This window comes from Protomyctophum parallelum, assembly GCF_964188405.1.
Source record: "Protomyctophum parallelum genome assembly, chromosome: 2".
Classification (NCBI taxonomy): domain Eukaryota; kingdom Metazoa; phylum Chordata; class Actinopteri; order Myctophiformes; family Myctophidae; genus Protomyctophum; species Protomyctophum parallelum.
This window is the reverse complement of record NC_139699.1, coordinates 46,420,298-46,436,944: the sequence shown is the minus strand read 5'-3', so window position 1 is coordinate 46,436,944 and position 16,647 is coordinate 46,420,298. Positions and strand designations below refer to the sequence as shown.

Below are 16,647 nucleotides of genomic sequence, written 5' to 3'. Positions count from 1 at the left end.
ACGGGTGAGGATACCGAGGAGGAGAAGAGTCAACTTTTCACCGCTGATTTTCCCGACCTTGTGAAGGAAGGTCGGGAAACAGTTTCTAGGACCTCCATTTTGGGCAGACAAGATGTGTGTGCCTCCCCCCCCTCCGCACAATCACAAGCACAGTAAGCACAACAGGTTTTCAAAGATATATCGAAAATTTGACCACATTACCCCTATTCTGGCCTCCCTACATTGGCTCCCTGTTTCTTACAGAATTGATTTTAAAATACTCTTATTCACGTTCAAAGCTAGGTCCGGCCTTGCTCCAGCATACTTATCTGACCTACTCGACCCTTACGAGCCATGCAGCTCGTGTACTAAGATCATCCGGAACGGCCCTTCTGACCATAAAATCAGGCTGCAAAAAAACTGTAGGCGACCGGGCATTTGCGATCCGGGCACCGTCACTCTGGAACGCCCTGCCCCAGGCTGGAGATCAGGCGAGTCTGTGTTGCATTTTAAATTGCTCCTAAAGACTCATTTTTACAGAGCTGCATTTAGCCCATCACCCATGTGATTATTTTATTTTTTATCTTCTGCTATGTTCTATCGACAAATCTCTTCTATTGTATTCTATGCATTTTTTATCCATGTTTTTCTCTATATATTTATATATTTCTGTTAAGCACTTTGTGACTTGTTCTTAAAAGGTGCTATATAAATAAAGCTTTCTTATAATAATAATAATAATAATAATTATTATTATTATTATTATTATTATTATTATTATTATTATATACCTGCCAGACGAGTAGGATACAAAGGCATGCATTTGCATTCCAATGGGTGATTGAGGGCCGTGCTCTATAGTCTACGCGCAACGGCTAATCCGCTGGCTGTGTTTGTCCTCTCTTTTTTGACAGTCGTGTTTTCAAATGGATTTTAAAATACGACGGGAAAACTTGAGATTCCCTTCTGGCGTACCAGTGGCACATGTCCCGCGGACCGGCGGTTGGGAACCTCTGCTCTACTGGGTTGTAGCTATCCCATGAATTAGCGATAAAGCGAACGCATCCCCTCACTTGGTGCAGTGGCAAAGACAAGTGCTACTCGAAGCAAAACAGCATGTAAATTGTTGAAGCTAAGATATCTAGTTCACTTTGCCGTTCTTTATTCTTCACCAGTTTTGTCGATGTTAATTCACCCTTTGTCAGCCTTCTGATTGGTCCCTGACTGACTAACCAGCAGGCTCTTCTGCCTTGTTCCGCCCTGGTTCAGCCTTGTTTATGTTGAATTTGCTAAAACAATCATTTTTGGAAAAAGCTAAAAACAAACATGATATGCCCTGTAGTCACCATGCTGCACCTGTGATGTTCCTTTTTACTGACACCAAGTTTAAAATAAGAATTGAATGCACAAAATATCAATACGAAGCAACTGAAAAACCTGTTATTGGTAGTGGATGGAGAGAGAGGCTTTTTGTCCAACCACGAAACGGCAACCAATGGGCGCGAAGAGGGGCAGAACCATGGGCGAGACTTGACAAAGGGTGAATTCCATTGTACTTTTCTGTTAAACTATCCATGCACAATGAGAAAGGGAAGGGGGTGATAGCTATCCATGGTGCTATCCATGCACAATGAGAAAGGGAAGGGGGTGATAGCTATCCATGGTGCTGGAAGGGAAGGATTCTTGGCTATTACCTGTCCATGGTGCTGAACACATATATAAGGATCCATGATCTGTAGCTATCCATGTTTTTTTTCTCTCCTTGCTCTCTCTTGCCCTGTCACTATTTTGAATAAAGAAATATGAGAGCTTGTGACTGTTGTATAATTTTTCTTCTTTTCCCCAATTCTTGAAAGGTTTTGGACATACAAGGTTCTGAATGACAGTCAGAGACTGAAAGGAGTCAGGGATATATTTTGTAAGGGATAATATCTGGCTTCGGCCTCGGAGGTTAAACTCCCTGTCGGTGAATTATCTCCCGACAATGACCACCTAGCCAGATATTATCCCGCTTATTACATGGCTACCCAACATAAATTAATACATTGACCCAAAACACAACAAAAAAAGCTTTCCATAAGTTCGCGCTGGCTGCGTCTGGCCAGCTGCAGGGCTGCAGCACTGTTGGAAAACAGGGAAGTGAGTTGATCAAATAGAATCCATTTTCGCGTCCTGCTTCGTCTATTTCTCGCTCAAATGTTTTCAAAAATGTTTAGCTGTAAATTACATTGTGTGTTTACATGGCTGTCATGTTGGAAACAGCAGTAAATCAAGGGGGGGCGCAGCCGCGCAGCTGGTGCTCAGAGGGTTTGATTAGGCATAGGATCATAGGAGCGGTCATTGTCAACACAACTCACCGCTGAATTCAGCGATTGACCAATCAGAATCAAGCATTCAACCAAGCCATGTAATAAAGGGATTTATATCTGTGTTTTCGGTGTATTTATTTTGAATGTGCAGAATGAATGACGATTACTGTTCAATTCAATTACTTTTCAACAGTTATTTCAACAATATTGATAATTTCCCGCATGGGAAAAAACTAACATCTAGTGCTCCGTAAAAAAAAAGGAGTGATTAGATTCCAGGCAGGGCTACTCTGCTACACATGCACTAAACAACAGTACTGATTAGATTTCAGGCAGGGCTACTCTGCTACACATGCACTAAACAACAGTACTGATTAGATTTCAGGCAGGGCTACTCTGCTACACATGCACTAAACAACAGTACTGATTAGATTTCAGGCAGGGCTACTCTGCTACACATGCACTAAACAACAGTACTGATTAGATTTCAGGCAGGGCTACTCTGCTACACATGCACTAAACAACAGTACTGATTAGATTTCAGGCAGGGCTACTCTGCTACACATGCACTAAACAACAGTACTGCGGCCCGGACTGGCCTAGCGGCCCCGGCACCTATATAAGCTCATAATGTGCATCGCAAGTTTGATGAAACAAATATTGTCCAGTGTGGGTTCTTACCTCTTCTGCGTACACGTCACAAAGTTTGTTACCCGACATAAGCTTGTTTTTCAGACTCTTGTTCTGGAGAAGAAAAGGAGAGAAATGGATGTCATTGGAGTATGTTAATGTCACACACATGCGCAAATGCACACACACACACTTGAGTTAATGAGCTGGAGTGAGATTATTCTGTGATTCAGGACTCAGGAGGTCAATTTGGCTGTGGATCAATTCCAGACATTTGCATCTCCTCTCACCTCTAAAGAAGAGTCTCTGTGAGGATTGATGAGTAGCAATGAAATGGCAGCTGTCATAACAAGTGACATATGGTGGCCCCCAGAACATCCCCAGAGTGACGATGATATCCACTAGCGAGCTCATATTTCACACTACATTATCATCGCTGTCAGCAGGCACAAACCATGTATCTCCATATTTCGTAAATTAATGCCCTACTTTGTTGTACAAGAGTGTCGAAACAAAAGTATTTTTGCAAATTGTGATTGGCCAGCAGCAGTGAGCCCACTGTCTCTGATGTCATGGACACTGGGCTCACTTACTTCCTGGACTACATGTCTCAGTAAGACAGCAACAAAATTTAGTCGACTAAATCAACTGTAGATTTAGTCGACTTAAATCTCATGATATTTAGTCGACTAGAAGAACACTAAAACATTCCAGGTGACTAAAATGTGACTAAGACTAAATGAAAACTATTCAAGAGACTATGACTAAAACTAAAATCAAAATGTGCTGCCAAAAACAACACTGGGAGGCAGACCTGGATAATTAAGTGCACTGTCCTCCATTATATAGCTGTATGTCTTAGAACATTTATTTTTTAGGGAAGCCTGCAGGGACTATCATCACTATCAAAATGAACTGCCAAAAACAACACTGATACAAGGTTTCCACGCGGCAGAGACAATCAATACACATGTCACAAAGTGTTATTTCACTAGGCGTGCTCATGTCGAGAGCGTGAAATAAAGACGACACTTTGTGTGCGGCTTTCATTATATTCATTAGGCTTCTGTCGCAGATTAAATGTGTTCCTCCTCCAGTGTCCTTCATGACTGACTGCTTCAAGAAGAGCACCGTTATGACCAGACAGCACGCACACATGCACGCACGCACGCACGCACACACGCAGAGAGTCCAGTCCCCGTCGACACACTGCATCCACAATTACGTCCAAACTATTACACACACAAACACCAAGCAATGCTTTCATTTAGTTGAGTTTTCTCATAATGCATTATGATTCCACACCCAAAAATAATGTTAAAATATATTGATCAATTGATCGATTGATTTAGTGGACGGACGGACGGACAGACCATCAAATCATCATTTTATTGATGGAATATCCGCTAATCTACCATTAGAATAGAGAATTTGGATGGGAGACGCATCATAAACAAAGCATATGGCGAGGTTGATGTCTTCTCATAAACATAAACGTATGAGAAGCTACTCCAAGTGAGATGACAAAGAAAACAGGGCCGACCAAAAGGTTTACAAAGGGCACACATCCAAAAGACAAACCCCATGGACAGAATAATATCTTAAGGCCTGGGCCGTGGCTCAGCGGTCCAGGCACCTTGGCTGGTAATCCAGTATGGCAGTGTGCCGCGGGTTCGACTCCCGATCCCGACGGCCTTTACTGCATGTCACTCCCCCATCTCTCTCCCCCATTTCCTGTCAGCCTACTGTCTGTCCCTCCATATAAAATAAAGCCGAAAGCGACAAAAAACATACAAAGATTTAAGAATATTAAAATAAAGTTGATTATGCTCCAGTATGCAGGCTATATCTTTTTGTAATCATACATTTCAGCAGTGTTGGAAAAAGTACTCAATTGTTTTACTTAAGTAAAAGTACCAATAATGCAATGTAGAACTACTTTGTTACAAGTAAAAGTACGGAATTGAAAATATACTTGAGTAAAAGTACAAAAGTATCAGCATCTACATGTACTTTCAAATGGCCGAAATGTATAGGGTTGAAGTGGTTAATGTATGTTCTAATCAAAATTAAAATCTCCAAAGTAACTAGTAGTAACTAAAGTTTTCAAATAATTGTAGTGGAGTAAAAGTACAAACTTTGGCTCTGAGATGTAGTGGAGTAGAAGTAAACGTATTGGAAATTGGAAATACTCAAGTAAAGCACACATACCTCAAAATTGTACTTAAGTACAGTATGTACTTAAGTACAGTACCTAAGTAAAAGTACTTTGTTACGTTCCACCACTGCATTTCAGTTAATCAGACTATAATATATAATATTCCACTGTGCAATCAGGAAGGCTATTTAGAGACGAGAGACTAATAATTAGAGGGCAGAGCCTGATACTCCATAGATGGCCAACCACAGAGACGATACAAAGAGCTAAAATATGTTCCATTAAGCAAGCCATATCAACCCATTTTGGTTAGGTTGTTCTTTATTTTCTAAAACCTGATTCACTGTTTCACAAAGTTTAAATTAAGTTTTAAGCCTAATATATTTGAACTTACAACGGTCTCACTCACCAAGCAAGCTTGTAGATCAGCTAAGCGAGTGAAACCATCATACAACATAAATTAAACGTTAGTATCATGCTGCTTTTGTTGTCCCGTAATAAAAATCACACCCGTGTGAACTGAGTGGTGCAACTCCGTGTGGGAATTTCCAGACCCACAGGAACGCGCCCAGTTTGCCAGCCCGGTTCCGGCGAGCCGCCCCGCGTCCGAAGTGTCCGAAGCGGTCTCTCTCTCTCTCTGTAATTAGCAGGCAACAATGCAACACTATCTCTCTCTCTCTCTGTTTCTAGCCCAACAGCGCCACCTTTTGCCCCTACTGGTACTCTAAACATTGTGACATAGTGACATAGTGACATAGCGAAGGACATAGGGAGGGATATAGGGGCATTGCTGTTCCTTGGAGTGGTTGCACCACTCAAAAAGAGCATAGTCAGGTACTACAGTAATGATAATAATGCACTTTATATACAGAGCACTTATCTAAACAAAGTGACAAAGTGCTTTTCACAAAACAAGAAATCTGATCACAGATCAGAACAAACATTTTCTAAAACGGAGGTGTAAGTAATGTAAGCTAACCCGTGCCAGATTCCAAATACATAACAGATAGTGAATGGTATGCTATGGCTTTTAAAGACACTTGTGGTGATAGGCAGAAATGGATGGCTCACATTCAAGTTGAACATTTCAACCAGTATTATCAGTAGTGGTTGAAATGAAGCCAAAGCTTTCAGCCAGAACGCTTGTCTTGCTGAGTCATATGATTCTCATTGGTCTTTACTTTAGTACAAACACAGTGAATGTGGATGCAGGCAGGAGCTGCTAAAGCAAGTGGAAAACTGCCACAACAATCGCTATAAGAAACAAACATTATCATATTTGCAGTGTAAGCATTATAGCTTCCGTTTGTGTTGAAATTTAAAAAGTCAAGGAAATGGGGACAGATGGAACCTCCAACACAGGAACAATGGGAAGAGTTGATTCAAGAAATATATCTCATGGATAAGTAAATTGACACACCGTTTGAGTCAGCTAAGAACAAATGGAGGACAAATGGGTGAAATGGACAATTTGTAAGACTGGACATACTGTAAATACTAATCATATGGGGGAATGAGGTACAACGGAAAATGTCTAGGATTATATGATGTAATATGCAAATGATACGCAGTGTCGACTTTTTTATTTTTGTGTGTATGTGTTTTTTTCTTTTCTCTATTTTCTTTTGTTTCGTGTTGTATTCGTTGAAAAAGGGATACAAAAATAATAAATTAAATAATAAATTAAAAAAGTCACATCATTCAGTCAGTATCATCAGTTTCCTTCATTGAGCTCTGAAGAATGAATTAAATCCCCCACAGTTTGTAAAGACACCGGATCCTGCCTGAGAAAGGATACCTCATTAGTGCTGCTGTTTGGGCGAAATCGTCTTTCCATGTTTTTTGTTCCTGAAGCTCCATCTCAAGTAAAATTAAATTGAACTTGAAAAGCTGGAAAGGTTCTATTCATTCAGAACACTCCGGGTGAGATCCTGACATGAACATAGAGCTTCAGCGAAAAGGATTTTTTTTGCTTTGCAGGGACCACGCAATTTGGTAACGATGCTAAGTTATGAATGCATGTATGCCCCAACCCTACCGGTTAAAACTGTTGTACCCGTTTGTTAAGTCTGTGTACCTTTTATGTTCATATATGGAGATTTCTGTATGCTGCTGATTGGTCTGGTTCACAAGATATGCACTGGACAAACACAATGTGACGTCACGTAGCCTAAAACAATAAAAACAAGACAATTCCTGCTCTGTTCCATGAATTTAATGAGAATTCATGGAACAGAGCAATTTCAATCAACAGTGACTGTATGCAGCAATGTAGCTGATCGCGCTTCAATGTTTGACACCGCAGCATAAGAGGGCATACCTTATGAATTAGCACTGCAATAGCCTGGGGTCCACCTATGCTTTCTATGGCATAGACAGCTAGACGCAGCTGCGCGACATGAGACTAATTAATTAGAGCGACAGAGAGAGAGAGGAGTGTGTGTGTGCACGCACGAGTGTGCGTGTGTGCGTTAATTTAACAAAGGTGCAGACGATCAGAAATCAGCAGAGAGTGATCGACGTTTGCACTACTCTAAATTGAAGTGGACTCAGTCCCAGAGTTATTTTTTTCTCCCTGGAAATACAAACGTCCGGGTTTCCGTGGGCACAGGCCTGCGTTCAAATCCGACCGGAAGCCATTTTCTGCAAGTCATCCTCCACACCCCCCCCCCCCCCCATTCCCCCTCTCTCTCTCTCCCTCTCTCTCTCCCTCCCTCCCCCGCTCTATATTTGACAGGACACAGAGGGCATGACACATGGAGGTCAGAACAAGGTGTAACATGACGCAATGAGGGTTAGACCACTGATACTGAAATAAAACAGAACGACATGAAATAGCATCAATGACAGTGCAAAATGGCAAACAGCCTCAGGCACAAAAAATTTCACCGTTGCCATGGCAAAAATGAGAAAATGATATGACACAGTCAACAATGGAGAAGAAATATAGATCAGCGATTCTATGGCTCCAAACCAGTGGCTGAGGGGTAGGGCGGCCGCTTGGGGTTCCTAGTTCGATCCCGGGCTCCCCCAGGGTTAGTGTCGTAGTGTCCTTGAGCAAGACACTGAACCCCTAATTGAACCCCTAACTGATGTGCTGGTTAGTGCCTTGCATGGTTTTCCTGTGAATGGGCGAATGTAGTGCATACTGTAGGTCAGGGGTCCTCAACTAGAAATGATGAAGGTCCACAAATATTTTTTTGAATAAGACAGAGGTCCGGTCCCATGCTCGGCGTCCATCGGAGAGCGGGGCTCTATGCCCGTTTAGTATGGTCAAGCCAAGCTTATACAAATCAGATCCCCTTCCACCCAACTAATAATGGGGTGCAGAGTGCAGGCCCGGAGTGGAACTCCAAATCAGGCCGGGAGTTATACGCACTGGCAGGCCACACTGTGCGCGCGTAGCGCGCGCCAGAATTTTGGGGGCCCTTGGGGGACATTTTGGGGGCCTTTGCAGCAATTTCACATGAACATTGTTTTTTTGGGTGGTCCGCAAAGAGGTGGTCCGCGGTCCGGTCGCGGACCGCGGTCCGCCAGTTGAATACCCCTGCTGTAGGTAATGCGTAATCTATGTAATGCGCCTTGGATAAAGGCGCTATATAAATTCACCATTTGCCATTTATTTACCATTTATCACTGAGCGTACATCTAACGTTTTATTATGCATTAGGCCACGTAAATCATTGTTGTTTATCACTGGGACCCCAATCTACTCTGAATTACATTTGCTTCCACTTGTACACTCGGAGTTACAGACCCATAAGGGTGCATTAGGACCCCTGATAGTCCCCAGACCCGACGTTGAGAACCCACCCAAGATAGATGGGTTGTGTCCCTCTGCATCTTTCTTTAGTACAGGCCGTCTTCAACGTTTCTTCAGGCCAATGACCCTTTAGCTGAGAGAGAGATGGAGCAGGGACTGCCATTACATATTGGTTAAGTTTAAAGCCTCAATACTTGACCTTTGGCTCGATACTTGGTCTGTTCTTTTTCCCCTGTACACCAACGCAAAACTCTTTGCCAAAACGACCTATAAGCTCACAATAACGCATCACAGACACGGTGTGAGCTTGTAGATCTGCTTTCTGCGGCTGATGTTCCCCCCAGAATAGGGATGCGAGGGTTCAAGTATCCCCCCTGTAGTATCTAGGATTCTAGGGGGTCTCTGATGTTGCTGTGGTGGGGACAACCTTGTGTTGAGCTCCCACAGCACAAGTTTGCTGGCTGGGAGCTTGTGGTTTCCATGGCAGTGACAGTACAGGCATTGAGTGAATGCATTGAACAAGTCCTCGACTGGATGTGCCAGAACTTTCTTCAGTTAAACAAAGACAGAACTGAAGTAACTGTCTTTGGAGCCAAGGAAGAACGATTACGATTACAAGTCAGTGCTCAGCTTCAATCGGTAATGTTAAAAACCTCAAGCCAAGCGGGAAACCTTGGTGTAGGCATGGACTCAGACCTGAATTTCAACAGCCACGTTAAGACAATTAGAGTCAGCCTAGAATCACTTTAAGTCTATATCAAGGATTAAAGGACTGTTTCAGTGGGATTTGGAACTTGTCCATGCATTCATCTTCAGTAATCTCGACTACAGTAATGGTGTCTTTTGGTCTCCCTAAAAAAGAATCAATGAGAACTGCAGTTGATTCAGGACGCTGTTGCTCTAGTCCTCTCAGAAAACTGTAGGTCTGCTTCTACAACGTTCAGTTATTTTAAATCAAAGCTGAAGACCATTCCGTTTGCTGCTCCCTTTTGCTTCTCTCTCTCTCTCTTTCTCTCTCTCTCTGGTATTCAAATGTCGCTTCATTATGTATTGCTTTTTTTTTTTTTAACCTTTGTCTTAATGTCTCAATGTTTAATGTCTTATGCATGTAAATCTGAGTAAATCTGCCTGCCTTATTACTTGCGTAAGCAGAGCGCGCAAGTACTAGTTTCGCCCAGGACGATATTCGATGCATATGCACCGTCCCAGCAAATGACGTAATCACTACTTGTGCCTGATACGGCAGTGGTGCCAGATATGTATACATAGGAGCATTACCTTTAATCCTCTCGACACTAAAACATATCGTCATTACGTCACCATCAAAAACCTATTACACTCTGGCATTGGGTCCTTTAATCCACATCTTTATTACGTCATCATTGAGAGCTAGTTATACCAGTTATACCCTGACGTCATATGCTGGGACAGTGCATACGCATCAAAAGTGGCGCAAAGTAACCACAGTATACCGCTAATCAACTTACAAATTATTATACATATACACAGAGGCATTTAGTATTAATATCACTATAGTCCAAGATTAAGTACATTTAAAGCAATTTACAATTTAAAATAAATAATTAAATAATTATACTGTATACGTGATAACATATTTTATTCAGTTTATATACCTTTTTTTTCATCGGATATCGATGATTTATTTTTCTTTGAGAAACTAAAAAGGGATCCAGAATAATTCTAAATCGATAAAACTGTATTTCTTTTATAGATAGAAACTTGTACCATACTTCATAATACTACTTTTTACATGCATAAAGTAGGTAGGTAGCAAATAGCTAAACCTAATAATTCAACATTTCAAACGTTCCTTCACAGAGAAGCTGAGATTTGACAGTTTGTAGCGGTCTACAGTACTTGCGTGCTCTGCTTGCGCACTAGTAGGCCATTTATGGCCTACTAGTGTCTAAATGGCAGCCATGTATGGCCTACTAGTGTGCAACAAGCAAGTAGGCACTCGACAGAGTGCAGTTCTAGTTTATATGTTTTTGAGGAGGCACCAACCTATTTCGAGTGAGTGTGGCACTTCCGCATTCAAATGTGGTTGGGACTAGTGGAAGCATTGAAAAAATGACATGTCAAATCAGGTGACACGTGGACAGATGTACAGTAGATGTCACTGTAGTACAACTACAAAATGAGAGTGAGAATATATAGCAGGTTTTAAGTGGTTAAACTCGGCTTTCAAATTTATCATTGCTGTACTGTTTCATGACTGAAACTAAACTCTCCACAGACCAACAGAAATAAGCCGTGAAAACCACTTCTGTGTTAATGTTCACGGTTTATTATCATTACTAGTCCTTACCCATTCAAATATTTGAACACCAAATTATGTACAGTGTGGGTAAAGCGATGTAATAGATCCTATTATTGATGTATAACCAAACATGGAAATTGCCAAGTGTGGTTGGCTCGATGGGAAATGTAGGCCCCGCCCACTGATTTAGCTAGCCAATTACAATGTCAAGTCACCGCTATGATAATGTGTAAGTAATTAGGAGGGGATTTATCCCCCAAAAGCATGTTTTTGCAGCAAACATTTTTAAACTCTGCATTTGCGGTGCCCCCTATGGATGAAAATGGAATTGCTTTGGGCTCTCCGTTAATTGAACCACCCTCGACATGTGACTACAATTTGGGGTGGATTGGACATTCGGTTCGTGATTTGTGTAATTTTTTGTAAAACAGGCCCCTCCCACTAACTTTGGAAGCCGATTACAGCCGAACAATACAGACTATGGGAATTCTGCCTGTGGTGTTTTAATTGGATAGGACCAGAGATCATGTGTACTGTATTTTTGTGAGATTCGTACAAAAGCTGTAGGTGGAAGAGCAAAAAGTGTGTTTTGAAGAAAAGTCTAAATGGCGGAAAATCTATCCTGACGCTAATGGGGAGATGCGTCACTCATGACCCAAGGAATCCAAGAAATGTGAAATGCAACATGAAAACAGATTGAAAACAACGACGCTGAGAGACTGCAGGGTGTAAACAAAGAGTACAAATGACTTCTGAAATATTGTCATAATTTTATCCAACAGTTTTACTGAATAACTTGACTATAAGAAATGACTAAACTGATCTTTATATCTAATATAAAAAAAATGACATCAAACACAAAATATTAACTGTATGCAGTAAAATATGGATTGTTAATGTAATAATTGAATACGTAAGGAAGGGCTCAATTTTCGTCACAGCTAAACCCCTTAAACTTCTGTCCCTTTTTTACTATTTTGAAAAAAAAAAAAAAAAAATAGTTCAACTAGCCAATCTACAGACACATTGTGAGCTTGTAGACTGGCCATTTTAACTATTCAAAAAATATTTAAAAAAAGCAAAGAAAATAGCAAAGCAGTTTAGGGATGAGGGGTTTAGCGGGGACGGAAATGGAGCCCTAAATGTTTAAAGTGTGGGTCAGCAGTAATCTCCATCGTGGTGGTTTCAGATAATGCTGTAAAACTGCACCAGAGTGGTCTCTACAGGATAAAACCTTAATACCAAAAATACAAAGATACGCTTGACCTTTGCTTTTGTTGCAACAGTGGAATCTCCTCTGACATGTTACATTCATTGTATATGCAGAGGAATGTTTCCCATGATTCCCTGGATGGAGTCGACACTTAAATATCAGCATGGTTGCAAGCAACAGATGTCACATAAGATCCCAGATGACCCCTCTGTATGTCACTGCAAAAGACCAGGGCGGGATTAACACCTCTGAGGGCGACTGGGCACTGAAGCTCGAAGGGCCCCCCTGCACATGCACGTGCAAATCTTTGAGTGCTCGTATTGCACGCGCAACATTTTGGCCGCTTTGGGGCATTTTGGGGCGGTTTTATGCCGTTTTAGCCTCTTCCCGGCCGCCTATCCCGCCCCAGAGTGACAGTCAGGCAGTAACAAACACATTTATTTGACCCACATAGTAAGCGATAAGAGAATCTGCCAGTGCCAGTGTATTTCAGTGTTTTTGTCAAGCCACCTGACGTGCTATGCATGCAGAATGACAACAAAGCAATGCTGGATGGCGGACGTACAGCTTTTATTACACCGGAATCAACTGTCACCTGACCTCACACAGCCCAGTGGACCCACACACCTTGAACAACAGCCAATCTAGCGCATTGTTGCTGCTTTACACACAATTGCACTTTTCAGCTGCCAACAATAAAACACTGTTTTTAGACACCAATTATTTCATTCGGGTTAGCAGGGACATTTTCTGTGGGCACGTGCACAAAGTGCCCATATGGTAGATCCGGCCCTTAAAAGACCCTCAAATCTGAAAAGACCCTTTTTTCCACCATAACACCAGCAGAGAGCCAAACAAAAAAATGTCAATGCTATGTCACATGATAGGGGAGAAATGCACCTGTCCTATACTATAGCACTAGCCCTGACAGCAGAGAGCTGAGCCCATGCCAAGGCCGCAACACACACCACAGCACTGAGACCGCTATAGTCTTCAATGAATTGTCTTAAACACGTGGCATACTTTCTTACTACTGTATAGATCTCAGTGCGTCATTCAAATCTCAATCTACAACAACATATCACTAGACCGACTGGGAAACTGGCACAGTACTAAAATGATTAGAGCCGTGCTTAAAGGACAGGGACTTGTGTCAATGTAATTACACGTCTGAGAGGACAAACATGACATGCAGAGTACTGCAAGGCTCCATGCTGGGACCTCTTATGTTCTGCATCTACATGCTCCCACTGGCTCAGATTATGGAAAACAACACAATATGTTCCATCATTATTATGCAGATGACACACATATTTACATAACCATTTTCACCAGGGGACCTGAGGTCAAATGCAAGCACTGCAAAAGCACTGAACAATTGAATGGTTGGATCAAAAGAAACAATCCATGTGTTTATTAAAATAAATGCTCCACACAGTTCTGTGTCCCCTATTGTGTGCCCTTGCATGCATGGTTTTCAACCATCAGATTGAATCTTCTCTTATTTGAAATAATTGGTGCGTTGCTCCAAGGCATCTGGCCTCCACCTACTATAAGAATCAGTAGCAGTGAACCAGCAGTTCTTTGGCCTGTTAGCTCATTAGAAAATCCTACAGCTATTCTTTCCAGTCGCACAGGCTGCAAGGAATCAGCCGGTGTAATTTATTCAACCTTTGCCCATGCACATAACTCTACTGTATCAATAGAAGTCCCTCGGGGATTTTAACTAAACAATATGGCCTGTGAAAATGATAAACACCATTTATATCAGTGACAGGGATAGGGATGCATAGGACTCATATGTGGCTAATGAGTTTTAGTATACTGTAAATCATATACACTGAGTCAGACGATGCTGGAAATTAGTTCTGATTCTAAATATGCCTATGTCAGATTTCTACTCCACTATAGTATAGGCCTACCGTGTTGTAACATATTGAAATACACATTTAAGTTGCAATAAATAAAATCACTTTTCTTTTTTTTTTGGATCAGACATACTACAGTATGCCTTGCTGCAATGCTCAATATGAATCAATGTATACAATATCATACAAATAACATCATGACAGACCAGCACGCTCTCCTTTTGCTTACATCTAAGATGAACTAACCAGCAAGCAAATTAATTGAATTAGAATGAAGCAGTATAGGTATGAATAATTCATCAGCGTGCATGGATGCTATGATTTACTACTCATACAGGACATTAAAACTCATTCGGCGCCTAGATCGCCTTTTGATATCAATTGATTACGGTGTCCTGTATGTGCTCATAACACAACACTCTACTGGCTAATGCTGTCTATGGGGACACAGGTTTTAGAATCGTAATATCTCGGATTCTTCTTTTTGGCTCAAGACAAGTTAGATTTGCAGCTCATTTCTCAAAATCATGTTTTGGGTGAATTAAATGACATTTGCCGGACCCGTTACATAGCGATAATTCACTTCCTGATTCTCAGTTTCTGAGTGAAACGGCTTTCAAACTTACAGTCTCGACATATTAATATAAAGCTATGCCTTTGTGAAACCTTGCATTATGCTGCAGGTGTCATGGTTTGGCCCTCTGCCTGTTTATTCCCCTCTTTCTGTATCTCTCCCTCTGCCCAGTTGTGTCTGTCTTTCCACTTCGGCCACTCCCACTTCCCATTGCAGCCCTCAGTCCTAGTTACACACCTGGTTCCACTCTCATCAGCCCAGCCATTACAAACCTGTGAACTCTGCTACAATCAACCCACCACCTATAAATACTGGACTCCTTGCACAAACTAACGGTCAGAACATACTGTCATGTCACGGTGGCAGAATGACTGAACCCAAATGCAGAGGGAAGTTCAAAATAAACGTATTTATTGAAGCACAAGGCAGTTGACAAACAAAAGACTGTAACTTCAAGCTCAGGAAAATCCAAAATGCATAACAAAGTCCAAAACTAAAACAAAGCACTAGGCAAAACAATTACAAACCTGTGAACTCTGCTACAATCAACCCACCACCTATAAATACTGGACTCCTTGCACAAACTAACTGTCGGAACATAAATCAGTGTCCGGTGCTCATCTCAGTGTTCCTCTGTACCTGGAAATCCTCGTTCTCTGTCTGTAAGGTTTGCCTTTTTATGGACTTGTGTTTTGCCTAGTGCTTTGTTTTAGTTTTGGACTTTGTTATGCATTTTGGATTTTCCTGAGCTTGAAGTTACAGTCTTTTGTTTGTCAACTGCCTTGTGCTTCAATAAATAAGTTTATTTTGAACTTCCCTCTACATTTGGGTTCAGTCATTCTGCCACCGTGACAGCAGGAGTATAGTAGTCAAGTCAAGAAGTGACTACAGCTTTTAAAGTTAAAGTAGACAATTGAACTAAATAGTAGTACTAGTATAAGCCTTATAATGTTAAAATGTGTCTTTATACCTTACCTCTTGCTGTAAGTCTTTGATGGTTTTGGTCTTTTTCTCCATCTCCATCTTCAGAAATTTGATCTGAAGGAAGAAAAAAAAGACAACAACCCTAATAATTATCTTGATAAATATAATATAAATCATATTCAATATTTAGCTATAAACATTATGTTCCTATACCAGCCGCAGTCTCAACCAAGGAATTTACTTACATTGTGCCAGACGGTAAAGGCCCTCATTTATCAATGGAATAATAAAGTAAATAGTAAATTCTGCCTTACATTTGTTTTGTAATGTATGCATGGATGTATTTGTTGTAACTTTGTTGTCTACTCTATTGCTCTGTATTTGCTGTATTTGCTGGACCCCCTCGAAAACGAGATGATACATCTCAAGGGGATATCCTTTCTCAATAAAGGTTCATGAAGTGATTGTAAACAGCTGATCCTGGCGTAAATTTGGTCGCAGCTTTGATAAATGTCATTGAAATAACACGCCCTTCAATATTCTCGAAGCGCCCCGAGTTTACGACACGAACAACCGGAATCCGACCAAACCAACATGTTGCATTCCAATCAGAAAAGAGGTTCCCCTCCCCTCTCGCCTCGCCTTGCCTATGCAAGTGTGCATTTTGGAAACAGTGTACAGTACACACTGGAAAGAAACGCCAGTAGGATTATTCCGTGAGGCTATAATTGCAACCTTTGTCAACTTTGTCAAGTAGGAGTAGGCTACATGAGTCACACACACACACACACACACACACATCACAGTTACATCGCCATGAATGGAATACGTTCGCAGGCTACCGTATATTAATTTTACCCATTTGTGCGCAGTGCACGTTGAAGAAGTAATGTAGGGTAGGCGATCCCCAAATGCTGTGAGTGAGTAATGCCATGTTAATGAGATAGC

At 41.4% G+C, this 16,647-nt stretch overlaps 1 protein-coding gene across 1 annotated transcript in view; it reads right to left on the bottom strand.

Annotated features, from left to right (window-relative positions):
- LOC310876896 (leucine zipper protein 2-like) overlaps positions 1-16,647 on the bottom strand; it is a gene marked incomplete at both ends in the record, with an annotated part of 151,864 nt that overhangs the window by 11,315 nt on the left and 123,902 nt on the right. The window contains 2 exons of the mRNA XM_083790546.1: positions 2,970-3,032; positions 15,751-15,813. Of these exons, the coding sequence (XP_083646672.1) occupies positions 2,970-3,032; positions 15,751-15,813 (126 nt within the window). The remainder of the gene's footprint in view (positions 1-2,969; positions 3,033-15,750; positions 15,814-16,647) is intronic.